The 22,604-nt window shown below is 46.1% G+C and overlaps 1 protein-coding gene across 8 annotated transcripts in view; it reads left to right on the plus strand.

Moving 5' to 3' along the window:
- HERC1 (HECT and RLD domain containing E3 ubiquitin protein ligase family member 1) overlaps positions 1-22,604 on the plus strand; it is a 408,496-nt gene that overhangs the window by 112,356 nt on the left and 273,536 nt on the right. For all 8 annotated transcript variants that reach the window (XM_075345504.1, XM_075345503.1, XM_075345506.1 and 5 more), the window contains exons 13-21: positions 974-1,139; positions 1,247-1,372; positions 1,803-2,024; positions 8,771-8,923; positions 9,629-9,761; positions 11,073-11,264; positions 11,476-11,697; positions 11,830-12,003; positions 12,779-12,893. In XM_075345504.1, the coding sequence (XP_075201619.1) occupies positions 974-1,139; positions 1,247-1,372; positions 1,803-2,024; positions 8,771-8,923; positions 9,629-9,761; positions 11,073-11,264; positions 11,476-11,697; positions 11,830-12,003; positions 12,779-12,893 (1,503 nt within the window). The remainder of the gene's footprint in view (positions 1-973; positions 1,140-1,246; positions 1,373-1,802; positions 2,025-8,770; positions 8,924-9,628; positions 9,762-11,072; positions 11,265-11,475; positions 11,698-11,829; positions 12,004-12,778; positions 12,894-22,604) is intronic.

Here is a 22,604-nt window from a genome sequence, read left to right on the forward strand (position 1 = left end):
GGACATTACCTTACCGTCCTTCTGTCCGGCCCCTGTTCATCGCTTTGAAAAAGCGCTGCATACTCTAGATCTGGTGCGTGCTCTCCGAATCTATGTGTTTCGCACTGCTGCGCTTAGGCGGTGCACATCTCTTTTTGTGCTAACCACAGGTCGGCGCAAAGGCCTTCCTGCTTCTAAGCCGACCTTAGCCCGTTTGATTAGGTCGACCATTTCGGACGCCTTCCAGAGTACTCAGGTGCCTCCCCCGCCGGGGATCAAAGCACACTCGACCAGAGCTATCGGTGCCTCTTGGGCTTTTAGGCACCAGGCTATGGCTCAACAAGTCTGTCAGGCTGCCACTTGGACTAGCCTGCATACCTTCTCGAAGCACTACCAAGTGCATGCTCTTGCTTCGGCAGATGCGAGCTTGGGCAGACGCATCCTTCAGGCGGCTGTCGCCCATTTGTGAAGTTAGGTTCTGCCTACTTCTTAGTTTTTCTATTTATTCCCACCCAGGGACTGCTTTGGAACGTCCCATGGTCTGGGTCTCCCAAAGGAACGAGAAAGAAAAAGAGAATTTTGTTTACTTACCGTAAATTCTTTTTCTTATAGTTCCGTCTTGGGAGACCCAGCACCCTCCCTGTTGCCTGTTGGCAATTTCCTTGTTCTGCATGTTTTCACCGGCTGTTGTCGTGGACAGAGTCTCCGGTTGTTCCGGTTCTTGCTCTGTTCTACTTGTGGGTGGCTATTCTCCTTCAGCTTTTGCACTAAACTGGCTGGGACTGGCTCACCAGGGGGTGTATAAGCTCAGAGGGAGGAGCTACACTTTTAGGTGTAGTACTTTGTGTGTCCTCCGGAGGCAGAAGCTAAACACCCAAGGTCTGGGTCTCCCAAGATGGAACTATAAGAAAAAGAATTTACGGTAAGTAACAAAATTCTCTTTTTTTCTGACTTTATTGAATTACGTATAACTTAATTTTGGTTTTTCTTAAAGAGAACATCATCACTTCCTAAAGCTGTGCCTGAAAATGCTGTCCAACCATCTAGCTCTTGCCTTAGCGGGTGGAGTTGCTACCAGCATTTTGGGTCGTCAAGCTGGTCCTCTTCGTAACTTATTGTTTCGGCTAATGGATGCAAGTGTTCCAGATGAGATTCAGGAGGTAATGTAATTTCATTATTCATGAATGTGGGCATTTAAGCTCCTGTAGATGACTTGGTTATATAAGATGAATGAATTCTTCTCTTTTGATGATCTTTATATATTTAGGTTGTGATTGAGACTCTCTCCGTTGGAGCAACCATGCTGCTGCCTCCTTTACGGGAAAGGATGGAGTTGTTGCATTCTCTCTTGCCTCAGGGGCCTGATAGATGGGAAAGTCTCTCTAAGGGCCAGGTATATGGATTGTGAAATTAATACAATATTGGTTATTCTGTAATTCAAGTAAAAATAATAACATAAACATGTATAAATCTCTAAGGACATAAAAAAACAGTATTTGGGGGGTTGGGTACCACATGCTCACACACTACAGATTACTTAAGTCACTGAAGGAAGGTGTCCTATCTGTTTTTCGATCTCTACATGGAGAGGCAGGGTTTATTGGGTACAGACTATACACCATTAGCCTGTAATCTGCTTAAAGTGCTCAACTCTTAGCATCCTTGCCTATTTAGTTCTATGGCCTTGATCACACTGATCAATGCCTCGAGACAGTTGTTTTGTTTTTTTTGTTTTTTTTTAACTTTTAACATAAGTGTAGTAGTTTGGTAGCATTAGATGTATGTAATGTTTTCATGTTCTTGTTTTTTTTGGCTTGTGGCAGAGAATGCAGCTGGATATCATCCTCACAAGCTTGCAGGATCACACACATGTGGCATCATTACTGGGATACAGCTCTCCCTCAGATTCTTCTGACAGCTCATCATTGCCGCTGTCTTATGGCCTAATCTCTGACCCCAGCTACACTGCCCAGACCAGCCATCCAGATACTCACCTAGCTGAGATCCTGATGAAGACACTCCTCCGAAACCTGGGATTTTACACGGTATGAGCAGATACAAACATTGTCCATTACATTCATTCGGCAGACAGAAAAGACTATCAAAATTAAATCTGTTTCTTCAGCGCTCTATTGGGAGACCCAGACGATTGGGGTATAGCTACTGCCCTCCGGAGGCCACACAAAGCACTACACTAAAAAGTGCAAGGCCCCTCCCCTTCTGGCTATACCCCCCCGTGGTATCACGGGTTCTCCAGTTTTCAAGCTTTGTGCGAAGGAGGTCAGACATCCACGCATAGCTCCACAGATTTTAGTCAGCAGTAGCTGCTGACTATTTCGGATGGAAGAAAAGAGGGCCCATATAGGGCCCCCAGCATGCTCCCTTCTCACCCGTGGATGGTGTTGTAAGGTTGAGGTACCTATTGCTGGTACAGGGGCTGGAGCCCCACATGCTGTTTTCCTTCCACATCCCCTTGTAGGGCTCTGTGGAAGTGGGATCCTGCCGGCCTCTAAGCTCTGACGCCGGGCTCCATCCACAGACCCATAGCACCTGATGGATATGGAGCAGGAGTACAATCAGGGACAAGGCCCTGCATCATACAGGTACTCTGTGTCCCCGGCAGGCACAGACACACTCCGGGCTGGCTGGGTGTTGTAGTGCGCCGGGGACCGTAACGTTGGAGTTAGTGTTCCTACAGTTTACTGGGGGACTTTGTGTTGTGGGAACGCAGCGCCGACCCCCACTGGACCGGGCGGCGCTGCTGTGACTTGTGGTGCGCCGGGGACACGCCGACCGCGCTTTTACGGCGGCGGCGTTTATAAATCCAGTCCCCGGCTTTTGCGGCCTAGCTCCGCTTCGTTCCCGCCTCCACCCTGTCAATCAGGGTAGGGGAGAGACGCTGTTTCGCAGCAGCGACGAGGGCTGGAGCCTGATTTACATGCTCCAGCCCTCTCACTAGGCACAGAGGGAAGCAGGCTTCCCGCTCTTAGTCAGGAACGCCCAGGGCCCGCCCCCCCTCCTCTCCCAGGACGCCGGCAGCCATTACATGCAGTCTGGCTAGAGGAAGGACGCAAGGCTCTGGGAGACCTGGACTAGGGGGCTTTTGGAGACCACACACCCGCTCTTAAGCGGGCGGTAAGCGGCATTTCAGCTGGCCCCTCTAGTGCCTCAGTGTGTATTGGTGTACTGTGTCACCAGATATATATATTTATTTATTTCTTGCACTGTGAGGTCGCTTCCTGGCTGGATACCCCAGATCGCTCTGAGGAGGCAGCAACATGTCATCCACAAAACGCAAGGCTGCCAAGGCTAGGGCTGTGTACACTGCGTGTGCTGCATGTGGGGCTGCTCTACCAGCAGGTTCCAAAGACCCCCATTGTGTGCAATGCTCAGATCCGGTGCTGCTTCGCCAGCCGGAGTCCGGAGGGGTAGTGACCCAGGCTGAGACGCTTGTAAGTCCTGCCCCGGTGTCAGGGACAGACTTTGCAGTTTTTGCTGATGGAATGTCTGTGACTATGGCAAAAATCCTTGAAACTTTGCAATCCATGACTGGGGCTCAGTCTATGGACACGGCGAGGTCTCTGTCCTCTAATCCCCCTCAGTTGGAATTAATCCAGACTACAAGGGGGTCCCCGGCTTCTCCGGCTGAGTATTATGACTCAGATGATAGCCCCAGCCACCCTAAGCGAGCTCGCTGGGAAAGACCCTCAACGTCATCACACTGCTCAGGGTCTCAGCGCAATCAGTCGCCCTGTGATGCGTCTGAAGAGAGTGATCAGGAGTCTTATCCTGGAACCCCTCTCAATCTGGATACCCCGGATGGGGACGCCATGGTAAACGATCTTATCTCAGCCATCAATAGACTGTTGGATATTTCTCCCCCAGCTCCTTCTGCAGAGGAGGCAGCTGCAGAGCAGGAGAAGTTTCGTTTCCTCTATCCCAAGCGTAAATTGAGTGCTTTCTTGGATCACTCTGACTTCAGAGAGTCAATCCAGAAACACGACGCTCATCCAGAAAGGCGTTTCTCTAAACGTTCTAAGGATACACGTTTTCCTTTCCCCCCTGATGTGGTCAAGCGCTGGACCCAGTGTCCAAAAGTAGACCCCCCGATTTCCAAACTTGCAGCTAGATCCATAGTTGCAGTGGAGGATGGCGCTTCACTTAAGGATGCCAATGACAGACAGATGGACCTTTGGTTAAAATCTGTCTATGAAGCTATCGGCGCGTCGTTTGCTCCAGCATTCGCAGCCGTATGGGCACTCCAAGCTATTTCAGCTGGTTTAGCAAAAGTGGATGCTATCATACATCCAGCGGCGCCGCAAGTGGCGTTCCTTACCTCGCAGATGTCTGCGTTTGCGTCTTACGCTATCAATGCGGTCCTAGAATCTACCAGCCGCACCTCAATGGCGTCCGCCAATTCGGTAGTTTTGCGCAGAGCCTTGTGGTTAAAGGACTGGAAAGCAGATGCTGGTTCCAAAAAATGTTTAACCAGCTTGCCTTTATCTAGAGATAGACTGTTTGGCGAGCCATTGGCTGACATCATTAAACAGTCCAAGGGTAAAGACTCTTCCTTACCCCAGCCCAGATCAAGCAAACCTCAGCAGAAAAAATGGCAGCAGAGGTTTCAGTCCTTTCGAGGTTCGGGCAAGACACAATTCTCCTCGTCCAAAGGGACTCAGAGGACGCAAAGAGTCTCAGATTCCTGGCGGGCTCACGCACGCCCCAAGAAAGCAAATGGAGGAACCGCTTCCAAAGCGGCTACCTCATGACTTCCAGCCCCCCCCCTCCGCATCCCCGGTTGGGGGCAGGCTCTCCCGCTTTTCCGACATTTGGATGTCACAGGTCAAAGACCGGTGGGTGACAAACATTTTGTCTCGCGGGTACAGAATAGAGTTCAGTTCTCGTCCTCCAGCTCGGTTCTTCAGAACCTCCCCACATCCAGACCGAGCAGATGCCCTGCTGCAGGCGGTGGACTCCCTAAGAGCGGAAGGAGTAGTGGTTCCTGTACCGCCTCAGGAACAAGGGCGAGGGTTTTACTCCAATCTCTTTGTGGTTCCAAAAAAGGACGGCTCGTTCCGTCCTGTTCTGGATCTAAAGCTGCTCAACAAACATGTGCACGCCAGACGGTTCCGGATGGAAACCCTCCGCTCTGTCGTTGCCTCAATGTCTCAAGGAGACTTCCTTGCCTCAATAGACATCAAAGATGCTTATCTCCACGTGCCAATTGCTACAGAACATCAACGTTTTCTACGTTTTGTGATAGGAAACGATCATCTTCAGTTCGTAGCTCTGCCATTCGGTCTGGCGACAGCCCCCCGGGTCTTCACCAAGGTCATGGCGGCGGTGGTAGCAGTCTTGCACTCTCAGGGACACTCGGTGATCCCTTACCTAGACGATCTACTTGTCAAGGCACCCTCTCAAGAGGCATGCCAACTCAGTCTACATGCTACGCTGGAGACTCTACAGACGTTCGGATGGATCATCAACTTTCCAAAGTCGAATCTGTCACCGTCACAGTCGCTAACGTATCTTGGCATGGAGTTTCATACTCGAGCAGCGAGAGTGAAGCTTCCGCTGAACAAGCAGCGGTCCCTACAGACAGGGGTGCAATCCCTCCTTCAAGGCCAGTCGCACCCCTTACGGCGCCTCATGCACTTCCTCGGGAAGATGGTGGCAGCCATGGAAGCAGTTCCCTTTGCGCAGTTTCATCTGCGCCCACTTCAATGGGACATTCTCCGCCAATGGGACGGGAAGTCAACGTCCCTGGACAGGAAAGTCTCTCTTTCCCAGACGGCCAAGGACTCTCTACAATGGTGGCTCCTTCCCACCTCATTGTCTCAGGGAAGATCCTTCCTGCCCCCATCCTGGGCAGTGGTCACGACAGATGCGAGTCTGTCAGGGTGGGGAGCAGTGTTTCTCCACTACAGGGCCCAGGGGACGTGGACTCCGCAGGAGTCCACCCTTCAGATCAATGTTCTGGACATCAGGGCAGTGTATCTTGCCCTACTGGCCTTCCAACTGTGGCTGGAAGGAAAGCAGATCCGAATCCAGTCGGACAACTCCACAGCGGTGGCATACATCAACCACCAAGGAGGGACGCGCAGTCGGCAAGCATTCCAAGAAGTCCGGCGCATTCTAATGTGGGTGGAGGACACAGCATCCACCATATCCGCGGTTCACATCCCAGGCGTAGAAAATTGGGAAGCAGACTTCCTCAGTCGCCAGGGCATGGACGCAGGGGAGTGGTCCCTTCACCCGGACGTGTTTCAGGAAATCTGTCGCCGATGGGGAGTGCCGGACGTCGACCTAATGGCGTCCCGGCACAACAACAAGGTCCCGGCATTCATGGCGAGGTCGCGCGATCAAAGAGCTCTGGCGGCAGACGCATTGGTTCAAGATTGGTCGCAGTTCCGGCTCCCATACGTCTTCCCACCTCTGGCACTCTTGCCCAGAGTGTTACGCAAGATCAGATCCGATTGCAGCCGCGTCATACTCGTCGCCCCAGACTGGCCGAGGAGATCGTGGTGTCCGGATCTGTGGCATCTCACGGTCGGTCGACCGTGGTCACTGCCAGACCGACCAGACTTACTGTCCCAAGGGCCGTTTTTCCATCAGAATTCTGCGGCCCTGAACCTGACTGTGTGGCCATTGAGTCCTGGATCCTAGCCTCCGCAGGATTATCTCAAGGAGTCGTAGCCACAATGAGACAAGCTAGGAAGTCAACGTCTGCTAAGATCTACCACAGAACGTGGAAGATTTTCTTATCCTGGTGCTCTGCACAGAGAGTATCCCCTTGGCCATTTGCATTGCCCACCTTTCTTTCCTTCCTGCAATCGGGGTTGGAAAAGGGCTTGTCGCTCAGCTCCCTTAAAGGGCAAGTCTCGGCACTATCTGTGTTTTTTCAGAAGCGTCTAGCACGTCTTCCTAAGGTGCGCACGTTCCTACAGGGGGTCTGTCATATTGTGCCCCCGTACAAGCGGCCGTTAGATCCATGGGATCTGAACAGAGTACTAGTTGCTCTGCAAAAGCCGCCCTTCGAGCCTCTAAAGGACGTTTCCTTTTCTCGCCTGTCACAGAAAGTGGCGTTTCTCGTAGCGATCACATCGCTTCGGCGTGTGTCTGAGCTGGCAGCTCTGTCATCCAAGGCTCCCTTCCTGGTGTTCCACCAGGACAAGGTAGTGCTGCGCCCCATTCCGGAGTTTCTCCCTAAGGTCGTATCCTCGTTTCATCTTAATCAGGATATATCCTTGCCTTCCTTTTGTCCTCAGCCGGTTCACCGGTATGAGAAAGACTTACGTTTGCTAGATCTGGTGAGAGCACTCAGAATCTATATTTCTCGCACGGCGCCTATCCGCCGTTCAGATGCACTTTTTGTCCTTGTCGCTGGCCAGCGCAAGGGGTCGCAGGCTTCTAAAGCCACCCTGGCTCGATGGATCAAAGAACCAATTCTGGAAGCCTACCGTTCTGCTGGGCTTCCGGTTCCTTCAGGGCTGAAAGCCCACTCAACCAGAGCTGTGGGTGCGTCCTGGGCTTTGCGACACCAGGCTTCGGCTCAACAGGTGTGCCAGGCAGCTACCTGGTCGAGTCTGCACACTTTCACCAAACATTATCAGGTGCATACCTATGCTTCGGCGGATGCCAGCTTAGGTAGAAGAGTCCTGCAGGCGGCAGTGACATCCCCGTAGGGGAGGGCTGTTTTGCAGCTCTAACATGAGGTATCTCTTTACCCACCCAGGGACAGCTTTTGGACTTCCCAATCGTCTGGGTCTCCCAATAGAGCGCTGAAGAAGAAGGGAATTTTGTTACTTACCGTAAATTCCTTTTCTTCTAGCTCTTATTGGGAGACCCAGCACCCGCCCTGTTGTCCTTCGGGATTTTTTTGTTGTTTGCGGGTACACATGTTGTTCATGTTGAACGGTTTTTTCAGTTCTCCGACGTTATTCGGAGTTAATTTGTTTAAACCAGTTATTGGCTTCCTCCTTCTTGCTTTGGCACTAAAACTGGAGAACCCGTGATACCACGGGGGGGTATAGCCAGAAGGGGAGGGGCCTTGCACTTTTTAGTGTAGTGCTTTGTGTGGCCTCCGGAGGGCAGTAGCTATACCCCAATCGTCTGGGTCTCCCAATAAGAGCTAGAAGAAAAGGAATTTACGGTAAGTAACAAAATTCCCTTCTTTTCAGCTATGCCGCTCACAATAAAAGTTCAAAATAAACATTTGACTGTGAACATTCAATATAGGGTTAATGCTGAATGCAGAAATATTGAATGCATCAGTACATATTTCTTTAAAGGAGTTGGCCAGGACTTTGATATTATTGATCAATTCTTAGGTAGGATAAATATCATATCCTTTGAGGTCTGACACCTGCCACCACCACTGATAATCTGCTTTTTTCCAGTCGCTGCAGGACCGGCAAAGTGTATGAAGTCGTGACACTGCAATTCTGTACACAGTGTAGTGACCGTTCTTGGGTCCCACAGGTCAGAAAACATTCACTTTAATGGAAACCACGCTGTAGTACCCAAGACCTGTCACTACATGGTGTGTGTGGGGTTCTAGTGTAGCGGCTCCCTAGACTGATTTTAGGTCCTACATTGTCCAGAAGTCAGCACTCCTGTGTATGGAGGACTCCTGAAAGATAGCTGCTGGCCAAACCATCCCTCAGTTTACAGCTACCTATCATGTACAGATTTATACCTTTGCATGTGTTTACACCATAACTATGCTGTATTGAGCACTATTTTATGTACTTTCTGTTAACCTTTTCATATTTATTTATTTTTTTTTTAGGATCAAGCTTTTGGTGAATTAGAGAAAAACAGTGATAAGCTGATTGTGGGGGCATCCTCGTCAGAAAATAGCCAGCCAGCTCATCTTCACGAGCTACTATGCTCTTTACAGAAACAGCTACTAGCATATTGCCATACCAACAATATAAGTGAGGTATGAAATGTAACAAAATACAATTATGAAAGCAGTTCTAGAATTCTCTGCTTAGGGTACTTTCACACTTGCGTTGTTTTCCTTCAGTTGCAATCCGCCGTTTTGGAAAACAGCGGAATCCGTTAACGGAAGGAACGCAGCATGTAACGTTAATTGCTTGCGTTAAAATGACGCCGAGCGGCGGATTCCGTTACATCCGTCAATAGTTATAATGGATCCCTATGGTGGCGGATTCCGTTGCAAAGTGCTTTACAACGGAATCCGCCGCTGGATTCCGTTAATTTCCACTGAGCATGCCCAGAATGAAAAAAATGGAAAAAACAACAAAAACTGAGCCGGCGCATTCCGTTAGACGGATGCTTAACGGACGCCAAACGGTTACAACGGGTCCGTTATTTCACAGGAATCAGCTAACGGATTCCTGTGAAATAACGGACCCGTTGCATCCGGTGACAACACAAAAATAACGGATGCGTCAAAACGACGCAGCAGCGGACCCAGCGGATTCAACCCAGCGCAATTGTGAAACTAGCCTAGAGATGCAGCAAAAAGTAGGACATCAACTATTTGTTTATGCTGATTGGACCAAATCCATAGTGCCTTACAGATGGTTGCCCCTGTGCATTGCTCAGTTGCCTTATTTCCGGACTGCTCTAACAGTAATGCACCAGATACACTATCCTCACCCATTCTTTTTCTTTTCAGAACTCCAGCAGTGTTGCTTTACTTCACAAACATCTACAACTTCTTCTTCCTCATGCAACAGACATCTACTCCCGTTCTGCGGCACTTCTTAGAGAAAGCCCATGCAATGGGAGTGTGGGGGAAAAACTGCGTGGTATGTACCGCTACAAGTGTATTATTAGCTATTACAGACTAATACCATGAACACACAGGATTTCAGTTACTTTTACAATCACTTCGACCATTCATAAATGAATAGTACGCATGAAAATAAGCAATTTTGTCATATATCTTTTGCTTCTTCCTCTACCAGAATTGATCAGTCAGTATCAAAATTTTCAATTCTGATGTAAAATCTGTATTCAGTGAAGACTTTCCCATTAGTGAGAGAGGACATGGCAGCTGTTACTGATGAGAGGTAGATAGAAGAGGGAGAAAGGAAGAGCTCTGCCTCTTGCTCCTCCCGTCATCTCCTATCTCAGTAGTGGGAAAGTCTTCACTGAATACAGATTTTACCTTAGAATTGAGAATTTTGAGACTGAACAATTCTTGCAGAGAAAGTAGCAAATTTGTCTTATACGATGTGTTACAAAGTTGCTTGTTTTCATGTGTAGTATTGATTTATGAAATAATTAAATTGCTGGATATGCTTTAAAGGGAATATGTCACCAGGTTTTTGCCACCTCTTCTAAGAGCAGGATAATGAAGAAAGAGACCCTGAGTCCAATGATGTATCACTTAGTTTGTTGGGTGCAGCAGTTGTTATACAATCCGTTTTCTCTGCTGTAGGTGTAGCAGTGGTCCGAAAGCTAACCCCACCCACACCACTGTTTAGCAGCTTTCTATGTCCATTGTATATTGATGGACAGCTGATAATCCCTTCTGGGGGTTTCATTGGACCAGTAGGCACAGAGCAGCTATTCTGGCAATAGTAATCTACTGGTAATAAAACACTTACTGTATTGAAAGTACAGCACACATCCTTATAAGTGACACATCCTTGAAATCAGTGTCTCAGCCCCTACATCATGCTTCCCTCAGATTACATAGTAAAAATCTGCTTACAGATCCCCTTTAATTTGTCATATACTGGAATTTACCATATATTCTCGTCATTTAGATAGAGATACATCAGCCAGATTCTTCTGCTCCCCAGTTGCTCTCTACCTCCCTGATTAGTAAAGAAGTTAATTTACCATGTATGCATAATATGTATTCATAATTGTATTACACTCAAATCTGAACAGAGCCTCTGACACACATTTTACTATGGATTTCTCCAGGATGTGCCCTCACAATGACTTTTTATATACCTTGTTTGGTCCTATGTGAGACTCCATATAGATGCGTTGTACTGTACCTTCATGGCGTTTACTCTTAACGCTTCTAAACCATAATTGCAATTGTCTCTTTTTGCTCTGTATATAACTTTCACATTAAACTTTGTAATCTTTCCTCCTTTTAGATGTGGTGTATGTGTCTGCAGCTGGCAGCATGCTGTGTCAGCTGATCAATGCATTACTATTACTGCCTGTTTGGGTCGCTAGACCTCTGCTCAGTTATCTACTGGACCTGCTGCCTCCACTAGATTGCCTGAATAGATTGCTGCCGGCAGCTGTTCTTCTGGAGGATCAAGAGTTACAATGGCCTCTTCATGGTAACTTATCATTGTTCATGTTCTGACATACAAATATTTTATTAAAATGGTCGTGTTAGCCTGGAAGTGTGTGGCTTAATGTTAAATAGCTACTTCAAGCAATAGTAGGACAATGTTCAGCATTATTTTCTATTAGTGCTTATTATATTAGCAATAGATGCGACACTTGATTTTCATTAATAATTCTATATGTTCTTATTGTTACTCTCAGGGGGACCAGAACAAGTTGACCCGGCAGGTGTGTTGCTGCCTGCACCTGCTCAGTGTTGGGTCTGGCTTGTAGACTTGGAGAGAACAGTTACATTGCTGATTGGGCGTTGTTTAGGTGGGATGCTGCAAGGATCCCCCACATCACAAGAGGAAAACGACACTGCCTACTGGTTAAAGACGCCTCTGTTTGGAAATGGTATTGAGATGGATGTTCCTCAGTTGGGTAAGTAAAAGGCTTAGTGCATAGCCAGAATGATATATAAAAATAGATACGAACGTTAAGAACCTGCCATGTCTGCTGCATCCTAGAACTGAGAAATAACAGACAATGGTAATGGATCTTTTCCTTTCCTAGACAAATGCATGAGTGCATTGCTGGAAGTGGCGCTATCTGCCAATGAGGAGCCAAAAACATTTGATTACAAGTTAAGACCGGACGTTTCAGTCTTAGTTGACTTAGCAGTTGGATCCACCAAGGAGCCTGCTCGTAGCTTGTGGATGAGTATGCAGGATTATGCAATTAGTAAAGGTATGTGAATTAGGACAGGTTGATGAGGGCTCTTTTGCACTGGCTGGTATGGGCTAATGTTAAATCACCTCTGTCCAGCTACATGTTTGCCATTTTGTGGCTGTTTAATAGCATAAAGGCTAACTGTTTCTCATGCACAAAAACTATCTGTAATAAATCTTTCTGTGCGCATAGCCTGCCATTGTTCTTGGCAACACAAATTCTGTTTATACATGATGATTTGTAGCTGAGCGATTGTTTTTAAGCAAGCGTAAAATCATTTCACCCAAAGAACGAGTGTTACATCGGAATACTCATTGATGATAATTTGTTACTGCAAATGCACCTTAAGGCTATGTGCGCACGTTGCGTACAGTCACTGCAGAATTTTCTGCAGCGATCTGAAGAGCACATGCGCGCTTCAAATCGCTGCAGAAAATGTCCGTAGAGAGAAAAAAAAAGCCGATTCCATGCGCTCTGCCAGCAGCTCCTGCCATAGACAGAGCAGGAGCTGCCGGCAAAGCGCACGGAAGAAGTGACATGTCACTTCTAGAACGCAGTGCTTCGGGCAGCAGCCGAAGCGCTGCGCTCTAAGACGCCACGTGCGCACGGCCCCTGCACAATCTCCATAGACTGTGCAGGGGACGCAGGACGCATGCAGTTACGCTGCGCTACAAAGCGCAGCGTAACTGCATGAATTACGCACACGTGTGCACATAGCCTAAGACTTCAGTGATCCATCAGAGGATAAATGAAAGTAAATAAGATAAAGTAACCTTTTATTTCTCCATGTCAGATTGGGACAGTGCTGCAATTAGTAATGAGTCACTGCTGGACACAGTGTCACGGTTTGTTCTTGCTGCACTTCTGAAGCATACAGGACTTTTGGCACAAGCTTCTGGTGAAAGCAGGTCAGTGTTTGTGTTCTGTAAGGTTATTATTCATATATCCTCTTAGGATGCATGCACACTGTCTGCAGTGTACATTGGAAATCAGATCCTCCCAACTTGCTCCTCTGGATGTCTGACATGTGCCACTGTATAATTATAATGTGGTATTATTCACCCAATGGCTCCTATGTTAGGGTATACTGTGCAGTATTTTTAGAATTATTGGTGAAGTTAATGTAGCCTGTTTCTTTGTCGCTCCATTGGGAGACCCAGACACTTGGGGTGTATATTCAAAGAAAACCACAGCCACACCATGATTTACCAGATACAATTATAGATAATAGTCATCATAATATATATAGGATCCTGGATGGGGACTGAGGATAAGTCGCACAAATTTACCAAGAAGAGAGAGAACAATACGACCAACATCCAAAGTGCAAAAAGTGAGATCTTTATTGAGGGTAGGTGCAGGGCGGCACAATACAAGTGAGACCACAGACAACAGATACTGACCATAAAAAACAGTATATCTTAAATTGTTAATACATCTATGTACAGTTCACATAATTCCAATCCCTAGTGCACATGGGAAACCATTGATTGTATATATAAATATGGGAGTATGGAATTAATCAAGGTGGACTACATTGTCACAGGGGAGGAAAGAATTGTTATTATATCCCTCAGAATGTGCATTGGAGTCCAAAATATCCCAGATATATGTTAATTAATAAAGTCACACTATATACATAGTATATGCTGTTATCAATCTACAACTAACATGCTGGGTATCAAATTACTAAACTGAGGGGCTGTGTGGGAAAATATACCACAGATTTCATGATCACCAAAGAGAGGAAAAATTTCCCCACATCTCCCAATCATCAAAATGTCCACCTAATGGCAAGGATATCCCACAGTGCACAAAGGAATGATGTGATAATACTATGTATACAGTCTAAATAAATGCCACTTAGTGACAGCCACAATTGGCCTTATTAATACCTAACATAGACTGTATATGACCATCACACGTTAATATAAGCAGTCAGCACCACTATGTGCACCAGAAAAAAGGGGAACATTGCCATGTATCACAGTCATGTAGGTCTGCTAATAGCTCAAGTACCCACATAGAAGGGAAATCATATCCCGATCATGGCGCACACATGGTAGAACACTATACCTGATTATTGGTGGTCAGTGGGTGTTGTCCGCGTCCTTCCCGACGGCCGTTTCGGCGAGATGCCTTCGTCAGGGGGCGTGTATTAAAGTGAGGGGGCACGTGGTTTAAAAAGGATCCGTCAGCCAATTGTCGCCGAGTACTATTTAAGTGACGTGGGCAGTAGCCCAGACAACGGAGGACGCCCGCCGCCCGCCGCGCGTACCTCCCGTCCGACACTTCCGGTCACATGACCGCCACGTGTGCGCATCACGCGGCCGTCATGTGAGCAGACGTCACACAAGGAAGACAGCGCGGCAGCACGCAGGCGCCCACCGCTCCCAGGGCGCATGCGCACAAATTCGCCACTGTGTTACGTATAGAATGCAGGCAACACCAATTTGGAAGGATTTATACGGGACAGGGATATTGTGTGTATATATAAACGGCGGGCAAAAATACCCGATATACATATATAATAGGAATGCATTGGCAAGGTCAGATGCCATATAAAAATGATCTAATATGGTCAAAACCTGCATATACCCTTCATAATAGATATTTCACATATATAATATAGCATGACTTCAGACCATTGCAAATATTGATAACATATGAAGAAACACGATATTCGATAACTGTACAGCAAATATGTAAGTGGCATATGCCTGAGGGACCGACACAAAGGCATACAGCACAATGCAGTCGTATCTTCCCAGTCGGGGACCGCAGAATATAAAAATTGCATGATTTTACATGAAGATAAATGTATAGCAAAGGAAAATAGTTATGACAACGTAACCATAAGACGTCATCGTATTACATTGTGTCGGTCCCCCACCTATAACCATCAACTATAACTGCGTAACATATATCACGGAACCCACTCGATGTCAATATATAAGTAAATAAACAGTAATCATGGCATCGAATAGGCACAGCTCCCAACAGTCATGAATCATAGACTGTAACAATTCACATGATATCGTATAAGACCAATACATCAAAATTTCCATATTCGGTACCATGCAAATCATGACATCATGAGAAAGAACAAAATGCCGTAAAAACAGCATTAAAATAATACCCCCCATATGCATTCCCATAAGATAAAAAACCGTCCCATGATCATAGGAATACTTATAGTATCCACAAAACATAATGTTCTGTAAATATAAACAATGGCAACACACAGTCACCATATCCAAATGTTCTTAGGGCAACACACAGTCACCATATCCAAATGTTCTTAGGGATTATTGCAGTCCCGACTCTTCATGGGATGTGCCCACTTCATGATACTACAGGGATTTTTTTCGGCTGTCACTCAAACAGATATATCGGTAAGACAAGAGGAAGACGCCTAGAATAAAAAAATTATAATTTAAAAACAACATATATACATACATAATAAAACCACAAGAAAGACCCCCCATGTAGTCATAGCGCTAGGAGGACAATGGTATTCACAAAAAAGGGGGCATAAGAGATGTTTTCATTCAGTCCCAGAGGGTGAAGGGTTTTTAGTTCCCATATCCACCTAGTCTCCATTTTGGCCAGTCGTTGGCTGATCTTGCCACCCCTGATATTGGAATCAAGGTGGTCGATGCCCCTGACTCGTAACAACATAGGATCAGATTGATGGTGTTGTCTAAAGTGGCGTGGGATAGTTTTTAGTGATGGGACATCGGAGCAATTAGCTGCTGCGATGATCCCATTTACGTGTTCCCGGATGCGCACCTTAAATTGCCTGGTTGTCAAGCCAACGTATATTTTGGGGCAAGGACAAGTGGCATAATAGATGACCGCCGATGTTGTACAGGTAATGAATTTTTTAATGGAGAAGGTGTGTATACCCTTAGAGTCTGTGAATGTATTTGTTCTGTCTACATTCGGACAGGCCACACAACGGCCACACGGTACACAGCCCACACGAGGGACCACAGGACCGAATGGAGTTGGCTGAACATTCTCATCATAATGACTTGCCACAAGATGATCACGGAGATTTTTAGATCTCCGGATACTCAGCATTGGCCTTTCAGAAATCATCTGAGCCAATATAGGATCAGCCTGCAGAACTGGCCAAAATTTCTGCAGGCAAGATCTCATAGCTGAGAATTGGCCATGATAGTCAGTCACAAATCTTATGGTTTCCTGTGATGGAGATTTCTTAGGAGCGTACAACAGAGAGTGGCGGGAGGAATGCCTCGCTCTGTTGTAGGCTCTCTTGACACACCTTTTACTGTAACCTCTCGCATAAAATCTATGTTTGAGGTCCAGTGCTCGATCTTCAAAATCTAGGTCGGTGGAGCAGATCCTGCGTAATCGCAGGAACTGGCCCACCGGAATGGACCGAATCATGTGGCTGGGATGGGAAGAGGACGCATGCAGCAACATGTTCCCCGCAGTCTTTTTTCGGAATATGTCCGTTTGGATGATATTGTTAGAATCTCTTTTGACGATGACGTCAAGAAAATCGACGGACTGAGCATGGTGGGTGTACGTAATATGAATATTACAATCATTACAATTCAGGTACTTCATGAAGTTATGGAGCTCAGTCTCAGTACCCTGCCAGATCCAAAAGATGTCGTCGATGTACCGTGTCCAAAAAGGGACACGGTCTATCGACGGCAGCTGATCCGACAGGAAGAGGTCCCTCTCCCACAGCCCCAGGAACAGGTTGGCATAGGAGGGGGCAAATGAAGCCCCCATCGCTGTTCCCTGGAGCTGCAGGTAAAAAGACCCCTTAAAAACAAAAAAATTGTGAGTTAGAGTGAACTCCAATAACTCCATGATGAGAGCCACCATGTCAGATGAAAAATTCGACATCTCTAAAAAGAATCTGGTGGCTCGAAGCCCGTCACAATGTCTAATGCTGGTGTAGAGGGATTCCACATCCCCCGTCACCAGTATAGAATCATCGCCAATGCTCAGTCCATCGACCTTCCTGAGGAAATCGCCAGTATCCTTGATAAAAGATGGTAACCCCTCAACAAGCGGCTGAAGTTTGGTATCTATCCAGCGATTAACGTGTTCAAGGAAATTACCTCTTCCAGATACAATTGGTCTACCAGGAGGGGGGCTGATACCTTTGTGAATTTTTGGCAGGAGGTACAGTGTGGGAACTGTCGGCTCAGAGACCAGGAGGGCCGAAGCCAGGTCTTGGGTGATGACGTTAGTGGCTAGTGCGGTTTTCAGGATCCCCTGAAGCAAGGACGTGAAGGCAGAAAGTGGGTTGAAGGTCAACTTTTTATAGCAGACCTTGTCCCGTAATTGCCTAAACGCCTCCCTCTCATAGAGATCCTTAGGCCACACCACCACGTTACCACCCTTGTCCGCAGGCTTCAGTACCACTCCCGGTAACCTCCGCAGCTCCCGCAACCTAGTGCGTTCCTGCCAAGAGAGATTGTCATGAGAGATACCAGCCGGGATGTTATCGAATTCCTTGGTGACCAATTGCACGAATAAGTCCACATTTGGGCATGATGCAAGAGGAGGAAATTTCCTGGATCGTGGTCGTATTGAAGGAGGAATCTTACCTCCTTCCGTCATGTTATGTTCCATGGCCAATTCCTCAAGATCACGTAAGGCTACTTGTTCCTCCTCTGTAGGAAAAAGTTTTTTCAAATTAGTGTCAAAGAAATATCTTTTAAAAATTAAAGAACGAGCAAATAAATGCAAGTCCTTTATAGCCAAAAAGCGATCAAATCTGGCAGTTGGTGAAAAGGAAAGACCCTTTTCCAAAAGGGAGATGTCAGAAGGAGAGAGAATATAAGAACTAAGATTAATCACCTTATTGGAGAACTTGTATCCAGGTGTTCTATAGTTGTTAGTTTTAACAACAGATGTCATATTCTCTCTCGGTCTCCCAATCAATAGGCCAGATCGAGTTGTAATACTTGACTGAGCCGAAATTCCATCCGACTGATCGCTGATTGAAGACACAGAAGAAAAGGAGGCAGAGCGAGTAGCCCTAGGTGATCCAGGGGGCGCCTGTCTCCAAAAATAGACTGTTCTTTGGGAAAAATCCCGTAGATCGCGGGCCCACTTCTTGGCTTGTGTGTCATGGATTTTCTTGACACAATTATCAAGGTTCTTTTCAAGTCTGGAATCAAAGACCGACAATTGATCTGGCGGACATATTTCCTTAAATTTAGACTGCGCCTCATCCAGTAATATATCTATACTGGAGATGCTCTTTGTGTTGGACTCCACCAACAACTCCATAAAGACTGCGGAACACATGTTGCACGCCTCCTCCCATCTCGTGATGAAAGAGTGGTCGTCAATAAAAAAGGTGGGAATGACACGGACTCTAAGCCCTCGGGGTATGTACTTCTTAGCGATATATCTCTGTAAAAATTGGCGGTTCCACCATATTTTAGATCTTTTTAATTGAAGCTGTTGAATTGTAGAAAATGCCTCCTCGAGATTGTGATCACTTGTAGATGTCCTACCGCTTTCCATATCACCATACACTTGGTTGGCCTGATCAAGCCAACATTTCTCCTTTGCCTTGTAGTCCATGGCTGGAGTACAATCTGTGCAGAACACAGCAATATTAATATTCAAAGAAAACCACAGCCACACCATGATTTACCAGATACAATTATAGATAATAGTCATCATAATATATATAGGATCCTGGATGGGGACTGAGGATAAGTCGCACAAATTTACCAAGAAGAGAGAGAACAATACGACCAACATCCAAAGTGCAAAAAGTGAGATCTTTATTGAGGGTAGGTGCAGGGCGGCACAATACAAGTGAGACCACAGACAACAGATACTGACCATAAAAAACAGTATATCTTAAATTGTTAATACATCTATGTACAGTTCACATAATTCCAATCCCTAGTGCACATGGGAAACCATTGATTGTATATATAAATATGGGAGTATGGAATTAATCAAGGTGGACTACATTGTCACAGGGGAGGAAAGAATTGTTATTATATCCCTCAGAATGTGCATTGGAGTCCAAAATATCCCAGATATATGTTAATTAATAAAGTCACACTATATACATAGTATATGCTGTTATCAATCTACAACTAACATGCTGGGTATCAAATTACTAAACTGAGGGGCTGTGTGGGAAAATATACCACAGATTTCATGATCACCAAAGAGAGGAAAAATTTCCCCACATCTCCCAATCATCAAAATGTCCACCTAATGGCAAGGATATCCCACAGTGCACAAAGGAATGATGTGATAATACTATGTATACAGTCTAAATAAATGCCACTTAGTGACAGCCACAATTGGCCTTATTAATACCTAACATAGACTGTATATGACCATCACACGTTAATATAAGCAGTCAGCACCACTATGTGCACCAGAAAAAAGGGGAACATTGCCATGTATCACAGTCATGTAGGTCTGCTAATAGCTCAAGTACCCACATAGAAGGGAAATCATATCCCGATCATGGCGCACACATGGTAGAACACTATACCTGATTATTGGTGGTCAGTGGGTGTTGTCCGCGTCCTTCCCGACGGCCGTTTCGGCGAGATGCCTTCGTCAGGGGGCGTGTATTAAAGTGAGGGGGCACGTGGTTTAAAAAGGATCCGTCAGCCAATTGTCGCCGAGTACTATTTAAGTGACGTGGGCAGTAGCCCAGACAACGGAGGACGCCCGCCGCCCGCCGCGCGTACCTCCCGTCCGACACTTCCGGTCACATGACCGCCACGTGTGCGCATCACGCGGCCGTCATGTGAGCAGACGTCACACAAGGAAGACAGCGCGGCAGCACGCAGGCGCCCACCGCCAGTTCTGCAGGCTGATCCTATATTGGCTCAGATGATTTCTGAAAGGCCAATGCTGAGTATCCGGAGATCTAAAAATCTCCGTGATCATCTTGTGGCAAGTCATTATGATGAGAATGTTCAGCCAACTCCATTCGGTCCTGTGGTCCCTCGTGTGGGCTGTGTACCGTGTGGCCGTTGTGTGGCCTGTCCGAATGTAGACAGAACAAATACATTCACAGACTCTAAGGGTATACACACCTTCTCCATTAAAAAATTCATTACCTGTACAACATCGGCGGTCATCTATTATGCCACTTGTCCTTGCCCCAAAATATACGTTGGCTTGACAACCAGGCAATTTAAGGTGCGCATCCGGGAACACGTAAATGGGATCATCGCAGCAGCTAATTGCTCCGATGTCCCATCACTAAAAACTATCCCACGCCACTTTAGACAACACCATCAATCTGATCCTATGTTGTTACGAGTCAGGGGCATCGACCACCTTGATTCCAATATCAGGGGTGGCAAGATCAGCCAACGACTGGCCAAAATGGAGACTAGGTGGATATGGGAACTAAAAACCCTTCACCCTCTGGGACTGAATGAAAACATCTCTTATGCCCCTTTTTTGTGAATACCATTGTCCTCCTAGCGCTATGACTACATGGGGGGTCTTTCTTGTGGTTTTATTATGTATGTATATATGTTGTTTTTAATTATAATTTTTTTATTCTAGGCGTCTTCCTCTTGTCTTACCGATATATCTGTTTGAGTGACAGCCGAAAAAAATCCCTGTAGTATCATGAAGTGGGCACATCCCATGAAGAGTCGGGACTGCAATAATCCCTAAGAACATTTGGATGTGGTGACTGTGTGTTGCCCTAAGAACATTTGGATATGGTGACTGTGTGTTGCCATTGTTTATATTTACAGAACATTATGTTTTGTGGATACTATAAGTATTCCTATGATCATGGGACGGTTTTTTATCTTATGGGAATGCATATGGGGGGTATTATTTTAATGCTGTTTTACGGCATTTTGTTCTTTCTCATGATGTCATGATTTGCATGGTACCGAATATGGAAATTTTGATGTATTGGTCTTATACGATATCATGTGAATTGTTACAGTCTATGATTCATGACTGTTGGGAGCTGTGCCTATTCGATGCCATGATTACTGTTTATTTACTTATATATTGACATCGAGTGGGTTCCGTGATATATGTTACGCAGTTATAGTTGATGGTTATAGGTGGGGGACCGACACAATGTAATACGATGACGTCTTATGGTTACGTTGTCATAACTATTTTCCTTTGCTATACATTTATCTTCATGTAAAATCATGCAATTTTTATATTCTGCGGTCCCCGACTGGGAAGATACGACTGCATTGTGCTGTATGCCTTTGTGTCGGTCCCTCAGGCATATGCCACTTACATATTTGCTGTACAGTTATCGAATATCGTGTTTCTTCATATGTTATCAATATTTGCAATGGTCTGAAGTCATGCTATATTATATATGTGAAATATCTATTATGAAGGGTATATGCAGGTTTTGACCATATTAGATCATTTTTATATGGCATCTGACCTTGCCAATGCATTCCTATTATATATGTATATCGGGTATTTTTGCCCGCCGTTTATATATACACACAATATCCCTGTCCCGTATAAATCCTTCCAAATTGGTGTTGCCTGCATTCTATACGTAACACAGTGGCGAATTTGTGCGCATGCGCCCTGGGAGCGGTGGGCGCCTGCGTGCTGCCGCGCTGTCTTCCTTGTGTGACGTCTGCTCACATGACGGCCGCGTGATGCGCACACGTGGCGGTCATGTGACCGGAAGTGTCGGACGGGAGGTACGCGCGGCGGGCGGCGGGCGTCCTCCGTTGTCTGGGCTACTGCCCACGTCACTTAAATAGTACTCGGCGACAATTGGCTGACGGATCCTTTTTAAACCACGTGCCCCCTCACTTTAATACACGCCCCCTGACGAAGGCATCTCGCCGAAACGGCCGTCGGGAAGGACGCGGACAACACCCACTGACCACCAATAATCAGGTATAGTGTTCTACCATGTGTGCGCCATGATCGGGATATGATTTCCCTTCTATGTGGGTACTTGAGCTATTAGCAGACCTACATGACTGTGATACATGGCAATGTTCCCCTTTTTTCTGGTGCACATAGTGGTGCTGACTGCTTATATTAACGTGTGATGGTCATATACAGTCTATGTTAGGTATTAATAAGGCCAATTGTGGCTGTCACTAAGTGGCATTTATTTAGACTGTATACATAGTATTATCACATCATTCCTTTGTGCACTGTGGGATATCCTTGCCATTAGGTGGACATTTTGATGATTGGGAGATGTGGGGAAATTTTTCCTCTCTTTGGTGATCATGAAATCTGTGGTATATTTTCCCACACAGCCCCTCAGTTTAGTAATTTGATACCCAGCATGTTAGTTGTAGATTGATAACAGCATATACTATGTATATAGTGTGACTTTATTAATTAACATATATCTGGGATATTTTGGACTCCAATGCACATTCTGAGGGATATAATAACAATTCTTTCCTCCCCTGTGACAATGTAGTCCACCTTGATTAATTCCATACTCCCATATTTATATATACAATCAATGGTTTCCCATGTGCACTAGGGATTGGAATTATGTGAACTGTACATAGATGTATTAACAATTTAAGATATACTGTTTTTTATGGTCAGTATCTGTTGTCTGTGGTCTCACTTGTATTGTGCCGCCCTGCACC

This window comes from Anomaloglossus baeobatrachus, chromosome 4, assembly GCF_048569485.1.
Source record: "Anomaloglossus baeobatrachus isolate aAnoBae1 chromosome 4, aAnoBae1.hap1, whole genome shotgun sequence".
Classification (NCBI taxonomy): domain Eukaryota; kingdom Metazoa; phylum Chordata; class Amphibia; order Anura; family Aromobatidae; genus Anomaloglossus; species Anomaloglossus baeobatrachus.